This window comes from Polypterus senegalus, chromosome 12 (assembly GCF_016835505.1).
Source record: "Polypterus senegalus isolate Bchr_013 chromosome 12, ASM1683550v1, whole genome shotgun sequence".
Classification (NCBI taxonomy): Eukaryota; Metazoa; Chordata; class Cladistia; order Polypteriformes; family Polypteridae; genus Polypterus; species Polypterus senegalus.
Window position 1 is genome coordinate 112,728,249 of NC_053165.1, and position 27,723 is coordinate 112,755,971.

Genomic DNA, 27,723 nt, shown 5'->3' on the forward strand with positions numbered 1-27,723 from the left:
TGTTTATGTTGATATTTTGGGCACCTTAACATTAGATTACCTGAGCCCAACGAAAAAATGTGTAATCCCAGGCCACCTTAAATTCCTTTGCACCTCTACATTAGCGTCTTTTGTTTTGTAAGTGTCTCAATCAGCACAAGTAGCAAGCAGCCTGCTATCCCATCCTCCCCTCCGACGCAGCTCAAGTCGCAAAGAAGATTTTCAGAGCTCAAGTGTGCTTTATCTGGGTGTGAGGTGCCTGGAATTGTAGAGGGTAAATAATATATTGTTATTTGGAATGCATACATTTCATGTGTGTTACCATGTCTACACCGATCTATGTAAATGTAGTATGACAGGAAATGTGAGGCAGGAATTGTTGAACACATAACTAAAACAGAAACATTTTTTGTTTTAGTAATAACTAGCAAAATACCCGCGCTTCGCAGCGGAGAAGTAGCATGTTAAAGAAATAATGAAAAAGAAAAGGAAACATTTTAATAATAACGTAACATGATTGACAATGTAATTGTTTTGACATTGTGATGAGTGTTGCTGTCATATATATATATATATATATATATATATATATATATAATATATATAATATATATATATATATCTATACTAATAAAAGGCAAAGCACTCACTCATTCACTCACTCACTGACTCATCACTAATTCTCCAACTTCCCGTGTGGGTGGAAGGCTGAAATTTGGCAGGTTCATTCCTTACAGCTTCCTTACAAAAGTTGGGCAGGTTTCATTTCGAAATTCGTTTTATATACTGTATTATTGTTATTAATGGCCCGGGTATATGAAGCGCTGGTAACACAATAAACTACAGATCCCATAATGCAGCGCTTCAGCTGCCTTGCCAACACTTACGCGTTAATCAAGTCTAGCTTATGATGCTGCAAGTTATTGCGGCTAGCTCACACGATGCTGAAGAGAAAAGTTGATTCTGAAAATAGAGCCTTTAAAAACCGATGGGAGGCTGAGTATATGTTTACTGAACCCGTGTGTCTCATTTGTGGAGCTAATGTGGCTGTAATTACAGAATTTAATCTAAGACGGCACTATGAGACAAAACATCAGGGAGTTCTGTGTTGTGGAGATTCTCAGGATGGATTGCAGGTGCTCATCAGTGAGGCTGAAAGACCTGAATGCAATGCAGAAGATACAGAAAGCAGAAGAATTAAATAAGAATCTGACACTTCAGCAGACGTTTTTACCCGTGCACAATCACAAAGTGATTTCAAGTGAAGTTGCTTTTATGGGAGACACAAATGCACCAGTGCAACTTTCCCTGTTGCCAAGTAATGTTGAACCAAGTCGTCACTACGGTGTTCCCAAATACGCACTTTGCTGATAAACCGAAGCACTGAGTTTGCACGGCGCTTTGGTGACTTTGAAGAACAAAAAAAGTCCGTCTACATGCGGCTCGAACCTTGTGCATGTTTGGTAGCACATATCTGTGTGAGAAGCTCTTCTCAGTGATAAAGAATAACAAAACAGCACACAGGAGTCGCCTCACTGATGAGCACCTGCAATCCATCCTGAGAATCTCCACAACACAGAACCTCACACCAAACATAAACGAACCTGTTGCCAAAAAAAGATGCCAGGCGTCCAGCTCTAAAATGACATATGAGCAAAGACAACTGAATGATTTGATTTGTTATTGCTGAAAGGAACACATTTTATTTATATTTCCAGGTTTTGTTATGCAGCATGTTCATATTTGAATTTGTATAATTTTGAAAGGATATATTTTTATGGAGAGCAGAATCTTTTGGGATATTTAAAATCTAAGTTTATTTTTATATAAATTTACATAAGAGTAAAGAAATTTGAATGTTTGTTCTTTTAAGTTATTTAAGGTTTGAGTTGATTTATTCACGAAAATATTCCTGTCTGTTTTACCATTCCTACCAAAGATATTTCTGTCGACTAAATAAAAATTCCTTCTATTTAAAATTTAAATAGAACTTGAACAAATACGATAGTTCATAATATCCACGCAGACTTGCACGTAAGAGCGGGAGTTATCCGTTTTACAAGCAGCGTATTGCACTGATACGAAATATCTGTGTGTGTATATATGTAGATATGTATGTATATGTATATATATGTTTATATATGTGTGTGTGTATGTATATATATATATATATATATGTGTGTGTATGTATATGTATGTGTATATATGTAGATATATATATGTATATATGTGTATGTGTATATATGTGTATATATATAGATATGTATATATATATGTTTATGTGTGTGTGTGTGTGTGTAAATATATATATATATATATATATATATATATATGACAGCAACACTCATCACTCACAACAGTGACAAAACAATTACATTGACAATCATGTTACGTTATTTTCAAAATGTTTCCTTTTCTTTTCATTGCTTCTTCAACACACTACTTCTCCTTGGTATTTTGCTAGTGTATATATATAAATATACATACATACACATATATACATATATACACACATATATATATACATACATATACACATATATATACATATATATACACATACATACATCCACATATATATACATACAGTATATACATATATATACATATACATCCACATATATACATACATACATATACATATGTGTGTGTGTATGTATATATATATATATATATATATATATATATATATATATATATATATATATATATATATATACACACACACATATCTATGCATATATATATATATATTAGGGGTGGGACTCGAAAAATGAATCTAATTAATTAGAGGGTTTGTAATTAATTAATGTTGATTAATCGCATGTAATCACACAAGAAAATTTGTCCCAAAGCGCAAATATTTTTTTTAATTTAAAAGTGTTTTAGTGGGCGACAGAATCAAATAATAGACATGGACATGAATATTGTAAACTCAAGGTCTTTTAATTTCTGAAAAAAAAATGCATTTAAACTGCATTTCAGTTCAAAACAGAAACAAAAATATCATCCCTGGCTAAAATTGGGCAGACTTAAAAATAAAGTGGTATTCTAAGTACTTTAAGTACATGTTCAGAATGGCATTGTCTTTAAATAATAACAAAAATTTCAACATAAAGTGCAGTTTTTCTTCTTAAAAAAATAAGGCAGAAACATAAAAGGTAATTTGACCAGCTTCAGCTTAAAACTCCGAGTAACCTTAGCCAAAATTATTTAGTACATTAGGCTAAAACAGTGTGATCATTGATCATTCTGTAAATAGATGTAATTAAAATTACTAACAGTCAGGGAAGTCCAATGAGCCCCAGTAAGAGCCACAAAGTCCGCTTTCTGTAATGCATCTAAATTTGCTTGCTTTTCAGTGTCATAAAGCTGTTGAATTTTACTTGAAATAGTCTTTCGGCACGGCAGTTGGAAAGTTGGATAACCTGAAGCTAACTGTAGCACATTTTCCAACCCCCTATCTTCCACCACTGTTAGTGGTCTACAGTCCAAAGCAATCCATTTGCGAATTTGTAAGTTTGACCGATGTTGACTTACGAATTTTGGTCCTGAATCCAGTCATTTCATCAGATTTGGGCTGCCGACACCTTTTGTTGGTACTCGATCTCATACTGGTAGTGCTAACATCATACATAGTTTCTGTGCTCACTGTAACATGTTTTGCATTTAGATGGTACCGTAAGGTTGAAGTGCGTCGGTGGTATGCAAACTCCTTTTTGCACAGTTTGCACAAAACCACACTTTTATCAAGGCTTCCGTCAGGTAGTCTTTCGAAATGAAATTTGCCTCCGATCAGTCCTAACAATGCGCTTTCTTCAGACTCTTACATTTTTGTAGCTCTGATGTGTGCATCAGTGTAATCGATGTACCAGGAAATCATGCATTGACAAAAGTTCCCCTTTGCTTGGAATGCAAAGTGTGATTAAATGCATTATTTTTTTAACGCGTTATGGAGCACATGCCTCAAAGCTTCTCAGCTGTGCTTGTGCTAAGAAAAGGAAACATTTTAAAAATAACGTAACATGATTGTCAATGTAACCTTTTGTAGGGTCTGTCCCTGAGATGTATCAATTGTCATCGCGAAGCAGAGCCTTACTGGAAATTGGAGGCATTTGAATTGAAATGGGAGATCAGAGGGTGTAACGGGGATGCGAGGAATACAAACTCTCTCCCCTGAGCAACTGCCAGTAAAAATAGTTGCCTCAATTAGGTTATTTTGCAGACACGTGACCTGAAGTCTCGTGCCGTTACAAAGTCTCAGTGGCTGTAAGGTTTTCAGTAATATTATTGGTGTCCCAACCCTCAAAATTAGATTATGCTCAGTAGTGCCTCGAGGATTCAGAGTATGGAGAAGCCCTAGAGACAGCGTGTGTATTAACTTATGGATTTTTTTGTGAGTATTTGGTGGCAGCCTCATAAAGTTGCTTCCGCAAGACCGTGTTTGCTGCGGCGCTGAGCTCAGAGCGAAATGAAGTGAAAGGGAGGGGAGATGCTGACGTAACTTCCCCCCCCGCCTTAACTGTCAATCCCCCCCACAAACACAGTCTCTCGAAATTTGCATAAGCACAGTCCTTCACCAGCAATTTTAACTTAGAAAGTGATCAAAACTCTCTTTTATACCCTGCGTCCTCTCATTAAACTTGTATCCCACAAATATCGTGCTAGTCATGGCATGACAAACGCCAGCGGCAGCCTGTCTATGAACTTAATTTAAGGAGCGTGTCTACAGACTTAAACTTACAGTTTACACCGTGCTTTGTTTCCGCAGTAGCTGCACTTATGAATATGCTTGTAAGCGTCACTCGCTTGATATTCTTTTTCTGCCTTCTCAATTGTGTAAAGCATCTTTTCTTCAGCGCTCTTTGGAGATCTGCCTTGTTCTCTACGTACTGCGGTCACAGTCAGTTCACGTGATTACGTGGGAGGCGTGATGATGCGAGACACAACTCCGCCTCCCACGGCCACCGAGAAGCAGTCTATTACAGTATATGGGCGACAAAATAGGTTCCAGTTATGACCATTACGCGTAGAATTTCGAAATGAAACCTGCCCAACTTTTGTAAGTCAGCTTTAAGGAATGAGCCTGCTAAATTTCAGCCTTCTACCTACACGGGAAGTTGGAGAATTAGTGGTGAATGAGTGAGTCAGTGAGGGTTTTGCCTTTTATTAGTATAGATTGACAAAATGTAGACATGAAGAGTATAATGTGTGAAAACTGAAGTACAATTATCAAATAAACACTTTCACAAAAGGTACAAATATAACAAAACAGGTGTGCTTTTATTCAAAAATATAACCAAAGAAAAAGAAGTTGGCTTAGGGTACAAATTAGATATGCCCGCTTGGCTGGTGCAGCGGTAACAACTGCCATATGTATTATTGCATATCCCTGAGGTTTAAGACTTGCAAGAAACTACAATAGCATAGCAAAAAAAATAAATATTTAAAGCAATAAAAAATTTAACAAGGTGTCCCAATTCGTACCACCTTCTCAGTCATCTATTCTGTAGTTATTCAGGATTATTGAACTTAATATCAGCATTGTGCTCTACAGTAAGCTAATAAAATAAATTGACTATGATAGTTTGGGTATCATTGTGTCAAACCTACCCTCAGAAATTCATTTGCTTCGTGCTACGTCTTTCCTCATTGCTACATATCCGCTTAAGTCATTGGTGTCTTCTTTTTTTTTTAAAGTGTACTTTTTCATGGTCCTCATTATCTTCACACAGTTTACAGACTCTCTTTCTCGTATGCATATGGGCTTTCTTCCCAAAGACATGCATACTTGCTTAATTCTAATTCTCTTAGTGCTCAAATGATGCCACCTTACTTTGTGCAGGTGTGTGGACTTTGTGATACACTGCCCCCCTTGCTGGTCTAGACTACTGTCTTTTGCTTCATGGTACAAGAATTGGCTTCGGGCCATTTTCAGGTTTGAGAAGATAATGTTGCTATGATCTGTGTGTTTTCATTATCTTAAACATAGGATTTTGTACGATGCATCTTGAAAACACATTATAGCAATGTTTTTTTCCCATAAAACATACATAATTTAACACTTCAGGTCAGAGCAACAAAACCAGTTCATTGCTCTGTTATTGATGGGTGTAGTGATTGGTAATGATAAGGTATTGGAAATCAGTATTCTGAGCAAGCTGGACGAAAATACTAGTTGGAGTTAAAGGTAGTCCAATGTAGTTTATTTCTTACCTAACTCTGTCAACTGCAAAAATTAACAGCCAGTTAATATGGAAAAAAAACTATTATTTTTTAAATAGGTATTGATATGGTCGAAGAGGTTTAGGTTTAGCACAATATCATCAAATCAGATTAATCAATTTCAGGGTTGTAGGTGATGTGGGGCCTATCTTTACAGGAACAACCCAGGAACCAGCTCTGGACCAGATACTAGTCCACTTGAGGAAATCCACAGAATATACATTTCAAAACCTTCAAGTAAGCATACAACAAAGCTGGTTTATTCAGGCTTTCTGCTGCTGCAGCATTACTTTATCATACCGTATACACAAAAGCAAAACATACTGCTGTATGTTCACTTGCAGATTTGAATTGTATATGTTAATGATTTGTTCATAATCATGTTAGCTGTTGAAATAAAATGACAAAAAAAATACACATTGGCTGCTAAAAATGGTGGACCTCCCAGACCTACCTCCTACAACACCACCGACTGGATTTTAAGGGTGTGCTAATCATACTCAGAGGCTCAGAAGATTTGGCAAAAATAGCTAATCTGCTTCTGTGTGTTTTTCCTCAATATAGGAAGCAGCACTTCAGTCAAACCTCTTCCAAGATTTAGAGAGTGCATGAGTGTTAAAATGGCGCAATCAGCTATGAGTTTTGTGTATTTTTTTAATCCACAATTCTTGCTTCCAAAACGCTGTTGTGTCTCACAGTATTCCCTGTGGACACTCTTGTGTCACATCTTCCTAGCCTGGTCAATCAATGTGTGGAATTATATTTCCTGTGAGTCTTTGTGGATTTTCTTCATCACTGTTTTATTGCATCCCGGTGATGAGTATGTTGGGTTAATGAGTTATTCAGCATTTGCCAGATATAAATGAAAATGGTACAATGGCCTGCCACTACAAGACACTGTTTAAATATGTATTTATATTGAGTATTTTATCTGTTCTGTGTCACATACTGCACATGGAAATAGCACACATTAACTTTTAAATAGATTTAGGTGTAAGAATATTAAGATTCCCCTAAATTATTGGAAGTTATCAAATGTCCAATTTATCTGTCAGAAAAAGAACTGCAGTAAAGGCATTTGCAAACCAGCCTATGTACAAAGGATTGTTTCTTGTATGATGTATGGTCTATTGAGAGGATAATGATGTGTTTGTGCCTGTGTAAAAAGAGGTCCGTGGCAAAGTGTGATTTTTTTTTTTTAATAAACGATTGGGTCCCAGAACAAGCTGCCCTTGAATTTGTGTGGGTGCGCTAATGCCGGCACCACTCTGGTGTTGACTGGGGTGCTTGGCTGATCGCTCATTCACATGCAAATGCAATCAGATCAGTCATATAGCCCATTCACACCACAAAGTAGGTGGAGGACAACACCTGCATCCAATTGGCCAGTATATAGGGAGCCTGCATGCCCAAGAGGAGAACGGATCAACAAAAAGAAAGGAAGAATGGACGGAGGTTAAGAAAGGAGAGGAAAGCAGGACAGTGAGGAGCTTGTATTGTGAGGAAAGGAGGTAGGTGATTGGCAGTATGCCCCAAGAAAGTTTGTCTGCGCTCAGCTGTTGCTGTAGTGGATTCGCTGCTTCCGATAGTGTCCGATGTTACTCCTTTCAACGAGAGTATGATGAGACTCTGATTAAGGCACTCTCTGGTTACCTTGTCCGTTGTCTCAATGTATGCCCTGGCCACAGTGAGTGATGTCTTTGTAAGGGAGACATTTTATTCACAGCTATACTCGATGGTTGATGCTTGCCTGCAAGATGACACCCCTTTGGTCATAGGTGACTTCAATGCAACCAGTGGCATTCATAGGGCTGGCTTTGAGGATTGTCTCTGTCCCCAAGGGTCTGGCAACCATGGAGAAAAAGTGGCTGTATGTTCCTTGACTTTGCAAAAGGTCTGGGGATGTGGATCGCTGGATCGTGGTTCCAGCACCCTGAGCTGCATTGTTGGACTTGGTATACCAATGCTGGTGGTGCAGCGAAGAAGATTGATCATATCTTCGTGGGCAGACGCTGGGGGCTCCTGCAGAACTGCAAGGTTTACTGAAGTTTATGAATTACTGAGATTTATGAAATCTGACCACATACTTGTTGTTGCTACTCTGAAGATCCAGCTTAGGTCCAGCAGACTACCACCTACTAGGAGAATGAGGGTGTTTCTAATGAGTTTGCACCCAGTTTGTTTGAGGCACATGCAGACTTGGGTGCGACTGCTGATTCTAATGTGATGTGGGAGACCTTCTGAACCTGAAGGTTTCTGAGGGTTGTGTTGGTGTTGATGGTGGTCCCTAAAGGAGGCATTTCATCTTGCAGAGCACCTTGGATATTATTGAGATAAGTCGAAGTGCATGGCTTGATGGCAACTCCAGTCTGTGTTGTGAACTGAGGATGGTTGTGAGGGCTCTGATGGCAGAAAAGGAGGTGTTTGTTAGAGGAATCATTGAGCAAATGATGCACCATCTATGGTCTTGTTACCTACATCCTGGTTACAGAAGAACTGAAGCATTGCGCACATCTGAATCTGTCTCTCGGAGAGTTTGCAGTCAGGGCAGGTGATAGAACTGTCCTTAGTGATGACGCTGCAATTGTGACCCAGTGTGTTTGCTACTTTGAGCAGCTGTTTAAAATTGATCCTCCGGCTAGGACGTTGGACATCTGTCCTTCAGGCTGATCCTCCATTTAACTGTGAAGCAGCCAGTCTCACTGAAATTGCACAAGTGGTGAATTAACTGAGGGTAGGGAAGGCTGCAGGGATCTGTGATATCCAGGGTGAACTTTTTCAGGCTGGCAGCAAGGCTGTCCTCCTTTCATTGGAAGCAATCTTTGCTTCCATTTGGGAGATGGGCATCATCACAACTGATTGGAAAATATGACTTGTCATCCCTATCTGGAAAGGTTAGGGTGATTGTCTGAATTGCGGCAACTACAGGGGATAACACTGCTAAGGTACGGTCCTTGCTAGGGTTCTCCTCAATAGGATCCATGATCACGTGCAACCAGCAGTCTGGTTTTACACTTAAGAGGTCTACCATCGACTGCATTCTGGCACTGAGGATTCTCATGGAGTACAAACGCAAAAATCAACAGAGTTTCTTTGTAGCCTTTGTCAATTTTCATAAATCTTTCGACCTAGTTGATCAAGCTGCCCTGTTAGACATCCTGAGACTTTGTGGGATCCCTTCCAAAGATGCTTAATAACCTGTCCAGCCTGTACAATGGTATTGTGAGTGCTGTGTAGAGTGGAGGCAGAACCTCTATGTTTTTCTCAGTTGATTCTGGGGTTCGTCAGGGATGTGTTCTTGCTCCTACTCTATTCAGTGCTTGCATGGACTCGGTGTTGGGCAGCATCCTGTGGTCCAGTGGCTATGGGGCTTCTGTTGGTGAAGAAAGATTCACTGATCTTGACTTTGCCGACAATGCTTTAATCTTCATGGAGTCAATGGAGACTCTGATCGGGTCTCTTGAGAGACTGAGTGAGGAGTCTGAGTGTCTGGGCTTGCGAGTGTTCTGGATAAAAACCAAGATCCTGGCCTTTAATGACCTCTTGCTAGAAGTCCCAAATAAGGCACATTGACACTACCTTACAGTGCAGATGGTTGCAGCATTATAGCCATGTAGTGCAATTCCCTGAGGGTGATTCAGCTTGCAGGATCCTCATTGTTGAGGAGCAGGCCAAGGGGACACCCATATATCACCTGGCTGTGGCAGATAGATGGTCATTTCCAGAGGGTGGAACTGGACCGCATAGCAACCAGGATCCTGAGGTGTTTTGTTGTGTGGTGGGTGTGGCAATGTGCTGTGCCAGTGCATGCTCCCCAACTTGAGCTGACCTTATGTGTACAGTATGTATGTACAGTACATCTAGCTATACTGTATATTAGGTAGGTGTGCCCATTTATCATATTACATTATTACAGTCATAGTATTCAAAACAAATATGGAAAGTTTTTATGTAATTTATATATGGCTTGCCCCAAAATGGGTAATATTTATTTAACCATTTATGACAGAGGTTGTTTTCATCACTGTGTCCTAAATAAACAATCAAATATTTTATGTACATTTCACCTTGAAGATGTGGAGTTTTATATATTGTTTTGAGTGTTGATTATAAAAGTCATGACTACTTTGCAGTAAATATTTTAAATGATTTATTAATTTTAGCATTGAGTCAACTGGATTAAGGTGGGAGAAGAACTTTAGACCATTTTGAATATATTTTTCTTTCCCTGAATCTTCATTATGAAGTGGTAAAGAATAATATAGTACCGTAGATCCCGTTATATAAGCCGAGAATTTCGTCCTAGATTTTTGGCTTGGAGTTTGGGGGTCGGTTTATACAACGAGTATCGTTTCAGATTTAAGATTTCCAGCGCAATGCCGGTTTTGCCGATGAATACAGAAGTAAATAATGATGAAAGCACAGAGCCATCTTTCAGATGAAGAAGTAACTTTGCATGCCGGTACTTTAAATTAAATAAAGAATTTATTCAAAAAAGTGTTTTAGTTGTTGATTTTATTAATAAAATTTATAATAAATTATCGGGAAGTTTAAAATAAAATTTTTTGTTTTGATTTATGATCAACATCTTGCGTTACGAAACGGATGCAATCACGTGTATCCTCTTGCGCGATTGTAAACAAACAACCGGGAGCGTTAGTAGTGTCAGTCGGAGCCCAGATACATGTGTTTGTGGATGTAATTTCCGTCATTGTAGTGATTTACCTATATATATAATTCATTAAGACCATGCAAGCAAGACACATAATTGCTAAGGAAGGAAGAGAAGGTAAAGAAAGCGATCACAATCGAAACGAAGATGGACATTGTGAGGAAATATCTCCTCCTCCTCCCTTCCTGCAGCCCAAAGATGTCAAATTAAATGGTGAGTACAGTATGAAATTGTTGTTTCTAGAATAGAATGCCTTTTATTGTCACTATACACATCTACAATGAGATTAAAAACAGCTCCTTCAGTGCAGAAAAAAGTTCTGTATAGGGCTTGTATGGTTGTTTTTTAGCCTTAGCATAACGGCGTATCTGCGGCCCCGCTTCTGCTTTCTTTCCCTTCTCCGTCTGTGTCGTCTCCTAGACCCGACAACAATCCGCGGAGAGCCCGCTGGTCTCGCTATGTTGTCTGGGATGTTGTGCGTGTGATGAAAAACACTCAAAACAGATGTCTGGCTCTGGACACCGATGTCTATAAGGTTCTGAATGGTGTAGCGCATGTTCGCCGAACCGATCGTACACAAACAAGGACAAAAAAAAAAGTACAAAAACAACAAAAAAGTGCACTGAAAAGGAGAGCCCTGAGCCACTGCGACCATGCAGGCTGCCATGCTCCTAGCTTAATCGAAGTAGGCTAGGCACTTTTTATAACTTTTTGGTTAGTACATTAGAAAAATTATTGGTGTTTTGGTAAATTATGCACAATTTACAACCCTTTTTTATTATGAAAAGGTTAAGTAAGTGTTGCAGTGGGAGGATCGGAACGCATTATGGGTTAGCCTTTGCGAACGAATTAAGTTCGTAAGTCAAGGGTCCACTGTATTGCGTATTTAAGTTAATCAAATTTCTAACAAGTCTCCGGAAATCCATCCGCCGATGTACCGTATTTGCATATATAGTTTCAACACAAAGGTTTAATTTTACCAAACTTCTCCGCAATCACTTCCTGGTTTCCATCAAAAATGCCGGCAGTCTCAAATTCTCGCCGATAAACATTATAAATATACCCGAAGAGACACTTTTAAGGAAATTTAGAAACTTTTGCTTGGAGAAGGGGGTTGGCTTAAATACCGGTCATCGGCAAATACATGTAATTTAGTAGGTAGAGAAGGGGGTCGGCTAGTATACCGGGTCGGCTTGTATTCCGGGATCTACGGTAATTAGAGCTTTAACACTGGGGATAACTAAAATAAGCCAGACTACGTGCACATTTTTATAGCATTTATCTAAACAGTGCTTTTTAACGCATCTTACCTCCTGACTGTTTATGTGTGTAACATATGCAAAGCTTAGATATGTCTGAACTTGCTATAATATAACTACTTGTTATATTCAAATTTATGTCAAGTTACTACATTAATGTGAAGTTATTATATGACTGTATTATTAGATTAAATTAGATAAATTTAATAATCCCAGGGGGAGATTTTGATGCATATTGCATCTGAAACATAAAAAACAAGGACACAGACTCACAGGACAAATAATTAAGGCAGTACATGAATATTGTATAGAAATATCAAAATGAACTTGGAGTATGTCATGAGGAAGCATTGAATTGCCTGATAGAACTGTGCAGGAAAGATGGCCAGATGTGCTTCTTAGCACAGCTTCCAATATGGTCCATGGTTAGCCCTGTGATGGCGCAGTCTTTCTTGATAAGTTTCTTCAGACATTATGCTCAGTTTGCTTCTCCAGGATACTGCAGCATAGAATAACACAGTGGTTACTATAGACTGGTAGAACATTTCCAACAGCTTGCTGCATACATCAAAAGACCCGAGTCTCCTTAGGAAGTGCAGTCTACCCTTGCCCATCCTGTGTAGTACCACTGTATTGTCAGACAAGTCCAGTTTGCTGTTTTTGTGAACCCTCAGGCACTTATAGCTCTGCACCACTTCCACGTCCTCTTCCGGATGGTAATTGGTCTCAGAGGCTGCTTGCCAGTCAGGAAGTCGACCAACAGCTGTTTTGTTTTGCTGAAGTTGAGTTGCAGGTAGTTCTCCCTGCACCGTATGATGAAGTCCTCAACAATATTCCTGTACTCTGACTCTTCTCCATTATTCATACATATGATGGAGGAGTTATCTGAACCTTTATATAGGTGGCAAGTGCTGATATTGAGCTGGAAGTCTGTTGTGTAGATGGTAAACAGGAAGGGAGACAGGGCAGTTTCCTGAGGTGCTCCAGCATTCCATGCCGCCATTTCTTAAACACAGTCCCTCAGCCTCCCAAACTGCTGTCTATTGGTCAGGTAGTCCATAATCCAGGAGATATGGGAGCATCAAGATTCAAAGCCTTGAACATTTCCGTAATCAATGCGGCAAAATGGTGTTAAAGGCACTAGAAAATCAAAGAACATTATCTTGTCTGTGGTGCGGGCTTTGTTCAAGTGGGAGTATGCCCTGTGTAGCATTTACATCAGAGCGTTATACAGTACAAAAGCTAACATTGTAGCTCTGTTTGCTTTAAATGTTGCAACAGGCGCCCAGCAGAAGTGTCAATTAAATCTACATGTGGCATTTTTTAGCCCTGGTAAGAAAGTTATCTTAACATGACATATTTTTAAAATTAATGGTTAAAGAAAGGTTCTAGATGACTTCAGCATCAAGTACCAAAACAAAAACTGGGTTAATGCTTTTGTTAATTGGATTTGTTTATCATTTTATATCTAATGGGTGAGTTTATTGCACCTTACATGAAGTGTGATTGATGTGAAGTTTTCCATTTCTTAAAAAGGTAATTGTATGAATCATTCAACACTATATCTGTAGATAACCTCATTCCTTGCTCCCAGACCCATATGGGAAGTTCCCTCTTTTGAACTTGTTATTACATGAGAGTCTACATCGGTATTCCAAATTATTTTATATTTGTTGCATTCATTAAAAAATGTGGTGCAGTAAGTTTAAACCTTTTAGTGTTTAGGCTCATCTTATATACCTCAGAAAATGTTATGAATAGGTGTCACAAACATGGCATGACTAGTAAAAGTCCTACAAAACCGGCCATGACCTTCACCAACCTGCCAGCCTCACTACTAAACAGCCAGCCCCCAAACTCCACAGGCAGGCTACAGCATGCAAAGAGCTGGAGAGCTGGTTTGAAAAGTTCAAAAATGTTATAAATGTTCCAGTAAAATATAAAGTGCCATATAAGAGGGAGGAATTCCAAATAAAAACCTTTATAATTTGAGAATTTATTTTTTATTCAACAAAAATTATGAGGGCAAAAGACACTTGCCTAAAAAGTCAATCTAAGCATGGGAAAGGTGAAATATAGAATTATTCAGCAGTGAAAAAGTGGCCCTATCTGTTGGGGTTACACCCACAAAACACAAGGAAAGAAAAAACACTTTAAGACAAAGCACATAGTAAATAATAAACAGTGGTGGAAAGAATAGTGAAACTTAAGTGTACTTAAGTACAGGTACTGTAAATTGCTGAAATAATACTCAATTACAAGTAAAAATACTAGTGTTAAAGTACTTAAGTAAAAGTACTCCTCTCAAAAACTACTCGGACTACTAGTTACTTTTTAGCCATTGATATTTAATGAATTATCTATAACCACTGAATCAAATCGGAGAACCATGTAGAAAACAGCTACTTCACACATTTCTACATTACTGATGAAGTATATGAATGAATCAAATTCAGGAAATTTGTGTTCTAAACAAATAAACATTACACAGAAGTTTTGCCTGTAGTATGAACTTTTCCCACAGCACTGCAAACAAACGGCTGGGCAAGGGCCTTAAAGCCTTGAACATATAAACATGTCTTGGACAGTTCACTTTCTGAACCTTTTGTTAAGTTACAGCAAAAGCTGATTTTTAAAGTTCACAGTCTGTCCGGCATCATTTGGGTGTAAATAGTATAGAGCACAATTAAAAAACCATTTGCATGCAGCTGATGCAGGCAGAGCTGTGTTTAGCTTAACAGACATCTTCGTGATGGCTGGGAAGGAGTGAAGCAACTCCATGTTGTCCGAGGCACACATAAGGTAACCATCAAGCTCAACGGTTCTTTGCAACGTTCTGGAGAAGAAATCGTCGTCATCAGATGACTCTCTTTGTTGGTGCTCACTCTCATGCTCTGTTGTTTAAAGATGTTGTTTCAGGTATGTTGAAGCTGTAATTGGAAAACAATTACTTTAATTTCAGTGAATATTTTTAAATATCCACAGTTAAATGAGCTAAATTACAACAAATGATACTTTAATATTTTGAGGAACTCGGTAACAACCTTTTAGGCTTGTCATGACTTGAGATATAACAACATATACACACTTACACCAGTGTGCAGCCATAGCAACACTCAGAGATATATATATATATTTGAATTTACTTGCCTCTATGACATCTGCTCTGTCAGTCCAGGAAGTCTTGAACTTGGGTAAAAGGACTGCAGCAGCAGCCAGGTCTGGATCATCCAACATCTGTCCAAAGTGCTTCTGCAGACCATTTTGCAGGGCTTTGATTAAATGGCATGCAGGTCTTTCCTGATGTCTCCAGCCTGTTCTGTTTCAATAGAAGTTGGTGGATTACTGGCAGCAGCCATCCCATGTAGGCACTGGACTCTGATTGGAGAATGTTTGAAGCTTTTACCAGCAGCTTCATGGTGGTACTATACTCCAATTTATTTAGAAGATAAAACGTGTATAACATAAACAACTAAGTCAATCATGACTTTAACAGGGAGAGACTGCATACATGGTATTTAATATTACTCACATTTTCACCTTGAATTTGTTACATACACTCCTCATGGCATCTTCCCCGTTCTTGTCAATGATGCATATTATTCTTTCAATGGCAAGATAGGTTGAATTCTACCATTTTGCGCTGGGATGAATGAGCTGTAGCCCACACTTGTCCTTTACCACATCACTAGCCAAAATAGTTCACCCAATTGTGTTCCAAATGCCCTGGCATTTTGCAAAGGCTGCATGGAAAAGCCTTTTGTAGGTGTCATTCATGCACTCTGCAAGAGCAGCATCTGCTGTTACCACAAGATTTAACAGGTGACATGCACATTGTTGTTGTCGGGTTAGTTGATATTCCATACCAAAATCTTCATCAAGGATTACACTTGTATCATGATATTTAGCGTGATCACTCAGATTAAGAGCATCCAAGTCTACTTCATCCTCATCTACCTCTGCATCATTCTGTGCCCCAAACACATGGAAAGCTTTGATAAAGTTGGATCCACAATCAGGTGTTGTCCTTCCAACGTTGTCTCTACTCTTGTATTGGCAATAGACATCATCAAGAGCACTATCGATCACGTCAAATGTGTGAGACCCTCTCAATCTTTTGCACGCTAGTGTTGCAGATCTTCTTTCTAAGAACTCTTCCTCTATCCAGTGGCAAGTGACACCAAAGTAACTTTTGTGATGAACTGACCAACAAGTTGGTTGCAATAAATTTGGTTTTACCCAGTTCTGCAATTATAGTTGTCTTAATGTCATCAGCAGCATCACAGATTCTGGTAAGAACAGTGGACCTGGAGATGACTTTGGCTTGAGGTTGTAATGTGGTAATTAATTCTTTGAAAGCAGGCTGTTCAACCACTACAAATGGCTGTAGACCTTCACATATGAAATTGAATATAAGCTTTTCATCAGTTGCTTGAGGGACATGTTTGTGTGCAGCTCCCAACATCACATCTAGTAACTTGGCTTCCTTACTTACTGTGAGCTTGCTTGATGTGGCTGTGGTCTTCTTTTGGTGACTAGCTGATGTCTCAACATGGTACTGATCAATCTTTGATGGGTGTTTCCTTTGGAAAGATCACAGAGGAATTATACAAAGGAAAATATAAATTATTACTCTAAACATCACATCCTGACATCGCTACTTTTAACACCAAAGAAGAAACATTAAAAAAAAAAAATTCACCTAGGGTAATTATTTAAGTTAATCTTTGATTGTTTAGAATGATGTGTGGTACATTTGTTTAATCATTAGAAACCAACCATATGCCCATTTTTATATTTTAGGGAAAGGGGAAAATTAAATTTATCCATTCAAACCCAATTATGCAATTCCAACACTGTCAAATACTGTGTATTGGGCCTCAGTGTGCATGAATATTAAAAAATAAGAGGCAATTTTTACATAAATACTACATGCAAAATATGTGGATTTTTTTTTTTTTTTTTGCCCCATATTTTGTGGGATTAGTATTATGTGGGCATGTCTTTAAAGGTGAGACGGGTAGCCCTAGTGCTGGGCGGTATGACCAAAATTCTATATCACAGTATTTTTCAAAATTGTACCTGTTTCACTGTATTCGACAATATTTTTTCCCCATGCATGAGTGGATGTTAACCACATTTTCCACTGCAATTACTGCAGTAGACTGGCTAAGAATAACCTATTCCACTGTCATGAGAATTGTACATTGTACAAAAAAACATTTTAATGTGCACACAAGTATTAATACGGGTATGCATGGCCCCATAAAGTGATAGTTTTCAAGGAGGTGGCACTAATGAAGAGAAGGAATCACATTGTATGACAGTTGCAGTCAAAATATAGAACCTTTTTATTGAACAAATTTTGCAAACAACTTAAACTAAAATTTTGACAACATATTGTCAAGCATTCAAAGAGGCACTTAGTCTTAGTAAAATATCCAGAGGTGCTTGTCAAAAGTTGTATTGCACTGAACATGTCTTAGAAAAGGAATAAATAGTAAATACTTTTTGTAAACCAACTACACTTTCTGTTAATGTTAACAGTCTCTGTCCATTGACACGTTAAAGTGACTTTTTAAACAACTTTACCATTGTTAAACTGCATAATATTTAAACTAATAAATAATAACAATAAAATAAATAATAGTGCAGCTTCCAGTAATAATACTATTACTTCAAAACGTGATTGCACGACCACGGGGAGTTGATGAGGTGATTGGAGCGAGTCGCACCCAATCATTCTCTATTGCTTCATCGGCTTACTGTGGGGTACAAATAAGGCGTTGCGCCCACGGAGATGTATATTTATGGGCCGGCAGGATAGGAGGAAGCAAAAAAGAAAAGATAGAACACAAGGAGGTTAAAGAAGGTAAAAGGCAATCATGGTAGACGATACAGACACCAACTAGGTGAAGGCAGCACGAGCTGGGGCTCCGTTAGGGAGCGCTGGCTGAGGCGATCTAGGGGCTGGTTCATCCCACTGAATAAGCGTGTAGAATGGGGTGAGCAAAAAGACCTCCCAATGGATCTGAGGAGCGACTGAGTGAGCGTGAAGGAAGACAGGAGGTGTGCCGACCTTGGACGGTCTGGCTACGCAGTGTGGCGGCAGCCAAGACAGGAGTTGGCAGAAAGCAGTTTGTGCTGCAAAGGCTCAGCCAACAATGCCCGTAAAGGATGAGCTGTGGAGACAGAAGGTGGTGTGCTGCGATCGGGTGAGGAGAGCAACTGCATTTTAACCTCTATTTCAAAGGATTTATTTATTATGGATTTTATCCCCACATTTAACTGGTTTTGTGGATTTGCTATTTATTTGGGTACTGTATTTTTCTGAACACTGCACAATGGACACTTTTGGTTTTACTTTTGACTGTTTTTAACAAAAGCACTTTCCACCATCCCCTGGCTTCAATGAGATTTCTCAGCTCATCTCAGTCATAACTATTGATGGTGTTGGTTCAACAGACTCCCATGTGACTGATGTTACTGATATAACCTAAGGAAATGAAAGTGGTTCGCCTAATATTTTGTAATAGTATTTCTTAATATAAATTATGCATGTGTGCAAGCGTGCACACAGGTTAGCTAGCTCAGTAAATTGCAGGCTAACAGATAACATTTGTTGGCTTCAAGTAGACTTAGCCAAGCTAGTTACCCTAGACATATTAAAAAAAATGAAAACAATATCACAAAAACTGAAAACAATATCACAAAAATATCGCTGTAAGTTTTCTTATCATAAAATGTTTTTGGAGATTAGAGGCTGAAGTCTTGTATGCCGAAATCACCGCAGATGGCAAACAAAGTTTGCACCGCATTAGCTCGCTGTCTTCTTTACTCCTTCTGTACGTGAACAGCTCCTCCAGGTGTGGCTGGTATTTCTTGGTCATTTACACTGTTTTGAATATTGATGTCCTCCATGAAGTTTGTTTCTCTAAACCTTCAGTCCTTAAATTACACCAAGCTCCTTCACTGTACAGCTTTGATCAAAACCTGCTGCAGTGGGGCCGGGTGCTTTTTTCCAATCTAAATAAAAGGGTTCATTGGTCCGTTTGCCATCGGATACCTTTATTGGCTACCAAAATGCCGGTCAAAAGTTTGAATATTAATTCAAATTGTTGGCATACTTGGGAACAAATTGTGATTTTAAAAGTAGTGAATTAGATTCCTTACTTTAATTTGTACTTAAGTACAAGTAAAATTACATACTTAAAAATATACTCATAAAAGTATAAGTACCTGAAATAAAATACTTAAATACAGTCACGTGAGTAGTTGTGATTCGTTACTTCCACCCCAATAATAAAGAAACCTAACAGAAATTGCATAAAATATGAAAAAATATTTTAAGAAATAATCAAAAGGGCAATAAAATACCAACACAAATTTTGTCATGGCCATGGTATTGTTGATAACGTAAATGTCAGGCCCTTTTTAAGTTCATTAAAATTTAAACATATTTCATATGTTTAAATCATAGGAAGAACATTTATCATTTGCTTCATTCATGTGTCATGTTATTTGTACATGTACTATGTTTGATCAAATGGTTTACCTGCTACTGTATATTATATTTTTTATACTAAGTTTTTGTTTGTTGGCTGTGTTCTTTGTGATATGTTTTTAATATTGTGTCACAGTCTCTTTGAAAAACCTGCTGACAAACCAAATCTCTTTAGGTTAGTAAAATTTAAATGGTTTGAATTGGTGGGGAGGAGCGTTTATATTTAGTTAAAGTGTATGCAGGTAAAACTGCTACTATTTTTTTTTAAGTTACAACATGATTCTGTTCTAGCTCAAATCAAATTAAAAAAAAAAAAACTTTACTGGTAAGCACTGTTATATTGGATTATTCAGCAATGAACGTCACCATTCCAGAATGCTTTACAGGTGCACAACAATAGTACAATTTCATAATAATTACTTAAAGAGTTGGAGCCTAGGCCCAGTAGAATGAAAATATATTGATCTGGCAATTTTTTGAGTTGCAGTCCAACCACTTCCTGATGCTAGCTCAGTTAGTTTTGCCAGGAATGTGGAATTGCATTCTTTTAATATTCTTAAAGTACTTTTGTATGGTTCTCTGCAAATGGGCTTATGAAATAAAGATCAATAATTAAATACTAGACTAAGATTTAACAGATTTTTTTTTATTTATCTCAACATCTCCTTTCACAGACCATTGAAGAGAGAACTGGGTCTGTTTCCATTCCCACTAGAAAGCCTTCCTATCTGCTCTCAATTCATCTGAAGGAAGGTAGAAATCTTGTGATCAGAGACCGCTCAGGTGAGTAGAGCTCATTATCTTATGTTTAATAAAGTATTGGATAAGCTGGTGGTCTGAATTCAAGGCTGTTTCACACAAAGAGGGTCAACCTTTATGTCTCTGTTTTCTTTGAGAACAGGAGGATGGTTTAGCTGTTGAACTTGTTCTGTTGCATTTATGTATTTATATTTATTAAGTGAGAGCCATATCAGCAAGACTTTGAAAAGTTATCTCAGTTTGGTGTACCTTTTCCTTGCGCAGTAACCAGGGAAATTTTTCAAATTCTCTAACCTTAAAATGAATCTAAAAATGATAATTTGACTTACTTCTGTTTTATATATACTAGTGTACAATTTATTTTTCTGGTCTGATATTTAATTTATATTTTGCTTACCTCAGAAATCAGCATCCAATAACTTTCCAAATTTCAAAGCTTCAGAAGTCATGATAAACGTTTACATACATTTGTTCACACATATGTTTAGCAATTAAACATCAGTAGCATTGAAAAATATTAAACTGTTGGTTGGAAGAGAAATCAGATTAAACCATAGCATGATAACATAATGTTGATTCATAGTAAGCAAGAGGAAAAACAACAGTGTAAGAAGCTGGAGAATGTAAATCTTTGTAAAAGGTAAAGTCAAAGCTAAGTTGATTGAGGAACAATTTCCTTCTCAGCCTGTGGTTCCACAGTATTATTGTGCAGTTTCTGTGGTGGTCTGACTGTCAATGTTGATAACAAGTGACTGGAAGAAAAACCTTATAACTGTGCATGTCTCACTGACTGTTATAGCAGAGTGTCAAGTTTTACAAAAATACAAAAAGAAAAATAATTTAGAAGTAAGCAGTTCCTATTTTTTTAATCTAAACAAATAGCTGAAAAGTGTTTAAACATTCTTGGCCGTTTCCGCAACATCTATAATAAGAGTAGCTTTGCTATAGTAATTAGCCTTCAGTACTGATTTTTAAAGTTAAGGCCAATAGCGCTTTCCTTAAATTGGCACTTAGGTAGCTACTAGAATAGTAAAACATGCTTCAATGCTCAGTTGTTTGTTTTCCTTTTTAAATAATAGGGATGGGTGTGTCTTATTATAAACTTGAATTTTTTTATACTAGAAGAAATAATTAGATTATTTGCCATGGATATATTCCTTTTTGGTTTTCTGTGTGAAATTGGAATACAATTAAAGTTTCAAGAAATGGCTCAGGTAATTTAAAGTAGCTTATTTTTAATTTTTAAAACTGGATTTACTGCTTACAATATTTATAATACTTTATTTATATGAACAAAATTGTGAAGAATCAGTAAAGGCTATTCACAAAAATAACACCAAGAATCTCTGTGGGGCTCATATAAAGAGCTTACTTTATTACATGGTAGAACCCCATACCAACCAAACACCATTTGTAGGAGCTGTAACTTTACATTAATTTAATCTATCAACAGGCAAAGTGAGAACTAATTATGTGCGAAATTATTGGTCCACATCAAATATATTAAATTTAGGCTTTGATTTAAATCAAAACAAATCCTACATGCTAATCTGATTCTGTTCGGGGGGAACATATGACATCAAACATTTATTTTTTCAGTTTGGAGTTAGAAACCTGTCTTAGCCGCATCAAACACAAAATGGAGAAGTAACACTGAGCTGGGTGGTAGCCCTTTGCAAGTGCACTTTGATACTTATTCTATATGGGCCAGTTTCCATAACACGTACAGTCAATACGTCATGATTAAAAAAAAATGTCCATGGAAAAAAAGATTGAAAATCTCATTTTACTTGTGTTGCATAATCCATATGTTATTTAATTAATCGTATACTCAAAACATGTGAAACTCAAGCATTTTTTTTGCTAAAATATTGTTAAGTTCATACTTCCGGAAAAGTCTGCACACATCATGAACAAGAAACCGTGCCCATAATACTGCACATTTAAATTGAAGACAGGGCCCTAGTGTGTGGTTGGGGAGTGGGTATGTGCATGTATTTACTCTGCGATAGACTGGTGCCCTGTCCAGGGTTTGTTTTTGCATTGCGCCCTATGCTAGCTGTGATTGGCTCTAGCAGACCCCTCAACCCTGTTCACGACTAAGTGGGTTAGAAAATGACTCACTGACTCTTGACCATTGAATGAAATTAAATATCATGGGAAAGAGTTTCCTGTTTATGATGAAGGCTGATTTTTCCAGAAGTATGCATTTAACAATATTTTAACAAAAATTGTTTGTGTTTTGCACATTTGAGCATGCGACTAGATAATAACTGTCATGTAGGTTATGCAACATGAGTAATACAAGATTTTTTCTTTCTTTCTTTTTCCATGGACGTTTTTCACTTCATTTGCTGTTGCACAACAATGGTCACCATTGGGTTTGATTATTTCATAAATGTTTTTCTTTCCAATCTGCATAAAAACTATAGATTCAATTTTTTTCAGCCATCACTGCAAAGTATATGAGGTAAACAACATTTTAAAAAAAAAAAAATTTGGATAGCTTATTCCTTTAACAAGTTGTGCCCTGTTTTTGAGCTAACAGGTTTTGAGGAGCTGGAAAACAAATCTACAACTAAAATGCAAAAGACATTTTAAGTAGACATCACCATCAGTTGAGGTGGTCATGTATCCAAATTGTCAGGGTGAAAATTAGGAAATCATCTGTGATTAGTCAATTAATAAGATGTAGCAGGTATTTTAAAAATAAACTGTAGAGTCTATGGCTTATCTTTAAAATCCCATATTGTGTATGTTCATTGTTCACATTTAGTTAAGATATGCGGATATGTGAATATCTAAAAGTCAGAACTATATAGAATTTTCAGACATTCCCACGGAATGAATAAGAAAGAACCCTTGCAAATTACTTTGATGCTCAGGTTGCCTGTAGCTGGCATCCTCTTGAACCTTGGCCATTGATAGTCAAGAAACTGAGGTTGAGCAAGTGTAGTGAGGACTCAAATCAGGAAAGGTTGGTGTGTATATATGTGTGTATTTATTTATTTTTACAATCCAAAACTGTTCAAAACAGATTAAAACACGGGGTTTGTCTCAGTTAAAACCAATCATGAGCCTTCGTGCATCCATAAATTTTAGTACCTCAGCGGCTCACGCTTTGACGTCTTTTCAGCCACATAAGATGCCTTCCGGCAAAAGCGATGAACCCTTTTTATTGACCATATCTACTCTGCCATCCCTCGGCATCCACGAGAATCCCACAAGCCCTGCTCTCCTCTCCCATCACTGTCCCTTGACATATGTGAAACTCTAGGAGCGTCTAGTCGCCCTGGCAAAATAGGAACTGGCCCAATCCCCAGAGCATCACTGCTCCACATACCTTCTTGCTGCTGTACAGGCTGTGCCACAATCCTGACTTTACTCTTGTTTTTGATCATCTTTCTCCAGATCTTTCTTGTTTCTGTTCACTCCCCCTTGCTCTTTTCCTAGGTTTCTTTTGTACCTTGTTGGGTATAGGTACTCCATCTAAAGACCCTCAGAATATCAGTGGGTAACAGCTGAGCAGATTGCATTTAAAAAGTATGTAAAACGTAATTGGCTCACACCCCCACTGAAAAGCCTGCAGTTTCATAGCTTTGCAGCAGAGTAACAGGCATCCACTTGCTTTCACAAAAACCACACTGTATTTAATAAAAATCTCACACCACCACGGACCAGGTAATGCTTTGCATCATAATTACTTATTTGCAAGTAAATAAAAATAATCTTATTCAAAAAGAATAATGCCAGAATTTTGTATGATCATTTGATTTTGTTTATGTACAGTATAATAGGACATCATTTGATTGAGGTGTGTTGCTTTGTGTGACGATGTGGGTTCTGGCTCCACACTCCCTTTGATATTTGGGAACCCTTGAACCCAACACCGTCGATAATGAAACCGAGTGAGCTAGTCAATGGAGGCAAATAAACAATTGAGCAAGGGGTGGTGCAAAAAGTGCAATAGTGCTTTTATTTAAAACTGTCCATCAAAGCAAAACAGTGTTCCAATAAATAGTGCAGTTCTTTCTTCAATAAATAATCCAATAAAAGATGGAGGTTAAAATCAATAAATAGAAAAAACAATCCTTTAAAACGAGAGGTTAAAATCTTCTTTAGGAAGCAGTCTTAAAACAACAAACAAGCTTGGTGCTTCTTTTAACATGTGACTCCCCTGCATCTCCCTGTCCAGGCTTCGCAACAGAGGAGCCACACTCTCTATGCAGCTGCCCTCCTACAACACACATTCGAGACTGGAGTCCTCCCGATCCCTGGCTCCGGTATGGCACTCATCCCAGCCTCGGAGAACTTGGTTTCCACCAACGGCCAGGTCGCCCACGTTGGGGATTCCAACCACCAAGTCTCCCGACTTCCGGCCAGTCGCCTTCCCTTGGTCACTCCTGCTACATAATCGCTCAGCTGGAGCGACATCCAAATCAATCGCCTGGGTGTAGGCCCAACACCCCAGCTTCCTTACAGTTGCCCTCGATCGTGCGCTCATCACACGCACACACCGCCTCTCCATCTCTCTTGCACTGCATGCTTCCTCGCTCCCTGTAACCTCCGTCCTCTTTTCCTCCTCTCTTTTCTCATTCCTCCATTTTTCCCATCTCTCGATCTCAGCCGCCTCGCGCTTTTTAAAATTGACGCGGGCCACAGCAGCTGCAGCATTAGCCATGGGACAATCACGAATGTGGGCAGTTCCTCACCTGTGCACTCGGTGAGAAACGCCCATACCCTACGGATCGCCCCACGGCTCGCTATGGCCCAATGTCCCCTCGCTAAACCGCGAACGAGTCGATTATTTATTTAAAAATGGCCTTTGCTCAACGAGCTGTGGACCCATAACATCACACTTTGTTATAGGTAATATCAGTGTTTTCAAGGACCCTCAGTATACTCTACTTCTGGGTGAACTAGTAAATTTGGTTAAGTAAATTAAAGAGCCATTGAAAATATTTTTTTTGTTATTCATTTTTAAATATGTGTGTTTTTCGTGCTCTTGTGGTTGTTACGGATTTTTTGCATATTCTGCTGTGGACATAAATTATGCTGCAGGTAGCTGTTGTCTGCTGATCTGTTTTAAAGGAGTACAATGGATTTTGAGTTAAGGGCCATGCAGGTATGCTTTTTCACACTCATGCTAATTTCAATAAACCAGCAGATGTACATCATAGTGAACTTTATACCAGAAACTACTTTTAAAAATGTAAAATTTATTTCAATGCATGCAGAAATACATTATTTTTAATTTCCCACTGTGTAATGTCCCACTTACTTTTGTTAAGGAGAACAAACACAAATTCCTCAGTTTTGTTCCTGTTACTTTTAAAGTTTGGATGTGGGTATTGTTTATTGTATGCTTCTTGCAAAATTAATTTATTTTTGGAACAAATCCTTTTAAACTTGAGCATAAAGACTCTTGGTATGAAAGATGTCCTTAGGAATGTTTTGTCAAAAGATTTTTCTGGTTACTAAAATTTTTTCAGTAATAAATTATGGTAATGGTTAATTCCTTATCTAGTTCTGTGACAAAGTAAAATGAGTTTCACATTTCAGATGCACATAACAGGTAGTTAATTTTTTATTTGATTATGAGTTACTGCAACTCAGAAATTTCTAAAGATTTCTGTAATTGCATAGAGTAGTAGTAGTAGAAGAGTAGCCATCTACTAAAGTATCAATGGATTAATCTTCTTCTGAAACTGGGGATTTTTTCCTTTATCAGTTTAGATTGATGTTAAGATTTAGCTGCTTAGTTCAGTCTTAAGATCACATGACTGAAGGATATCCCTGCCGCACTTGTCCAAAGGCAGGAACCAGGTTTGACTGAGGAACTGGTTCAAGATAGACTTGCATACAAATCCATACGCACACGGGAATAATTATCCCAACACATATTTGAGACAAGGTGGGAGAAATCAATGAGTGACGAGAAAAATCTTTTGCAGGCATCAAGAGGACATTTAGACGTTACATAGACAGTGAATGGGTTACAATTTGAGACCAACTTCATTAAACTGTGAAGAAGCCACTGCTGTCCTTTATTCCTACTTTATATAGATATTTGACCTTATAGAATAATCGCTATTTTGTATGATGTAATAAAATAGGATGCAATAATATGAAAATAAAGGAATTTGAAATGAAAATTCTTATGTACTGTGTGAAAAGATTCAAACAATACAGAAAAAAGGTTTGGGGGCAGCCACCCGTATATTTGAAGTTGGCTGCCAAAAGCGAAGGGTTGTTCAAAACAAAGGTCTTAACAGACTTTAGTCCAAAACAGAACTAGTAGGCAGACAAAACATGGTAGTTTTAATTCCGGGCAGGGGAAATGACGTTGTCTGGGTAGGTACCAGAAGTGTCATTTTTGGGCTGAAAACGGAAGTGGCATCATCAAGCCCAGGCAGATTTTCCCATGTTCAGTCTGGAGTGGAAAAAGACAAAGGATCAGTGCACTCTGCCATCCCCTAGTCCAGTGTGGAATTATCCTTTTTTGAGCCCTTTAGCTGCCTCCCATGTGCACGAGTATGACATCTGTTATTTGTCGTTACGATGCTAGGGACTTGTGTTTTATTCCTATTTAAAGAATGACTACAGACCCTAGATAATAGAGGCTTATTTCAAGGAATAAATAAAATGAAACCTTAAAGTTTCATAAGTTCATTAAGTTTATTTGTTATTATGCTTTGGTGACCTACTTCATATTAAACCATGTATTTATTTTTGCCATGCATTTTTATTTAGTTAGGATTCCCTGTAGAGTTCTTCATGTCCTATTGACAATGTTCCACTTTTAAAGATTTGTGCATCCATTTACTTACTAAAAGTATACTTATTATACAATAACAAATTACTGCAACAATATATTTCTTAATGCAGCAGCAATGGCAAACGTCTGTGCATAATTAAGCTTAAGGGTCATTTCTGCATTGTATACATTGCAAATTGCTTACTGCACTAATGTCAATTTATCAACTAGAAAGCCCTTTTTGGTCATACTTGTTGTCCACTGTTTTTGTTTCCTTAAATATGTGATTATCACATCTAAATTATTTTTTATTTCACATCTGTAAACCAATTTCCTATAAGGCAGGTGCTAAACTTCATATTTTTTGTTCACATACAAAGCCTGTGCACTAAAAATTGTATAATGTTTGCATTTCTAAAACCAATCTATTTTGCCTTGGGTGATAAGCACCCCTAGGAAAGTTATTTAACAATATGAGTCTATAATTAGAATCTTTCCAACGCATCAACATTTTTAACTCTTATGTTTTAAGTGTTTTTTGAAGCAGGGTGGCTCAGTTGTTAGTTCT

At 37.8% G+C, this 27,723-nt stretch overlaps 1 protein-coding gene across 1 annotated transcript in view; it reads left to right on the forward strand.

The window, feature by feature from the left end:
- Nucleotides 1–27,723, forward strand: part of mctp2a (multiple C2 domains, transmembrane 2a) — a 405,706-nt gene that overhangs the window by 103,047 nt on the left and 274,936 nt on the right. Inside the window, exon 4 of the mRNA XM_039773287.1 lies at nt 20,314–20,422. Coding sequence (XP_039629221.1) covers nt 20,314–20,422 — 109 coding nt within the window. The remainder of the gene's footprint in view (nt 1–20,313; nt 20,423–27,723) is intronic.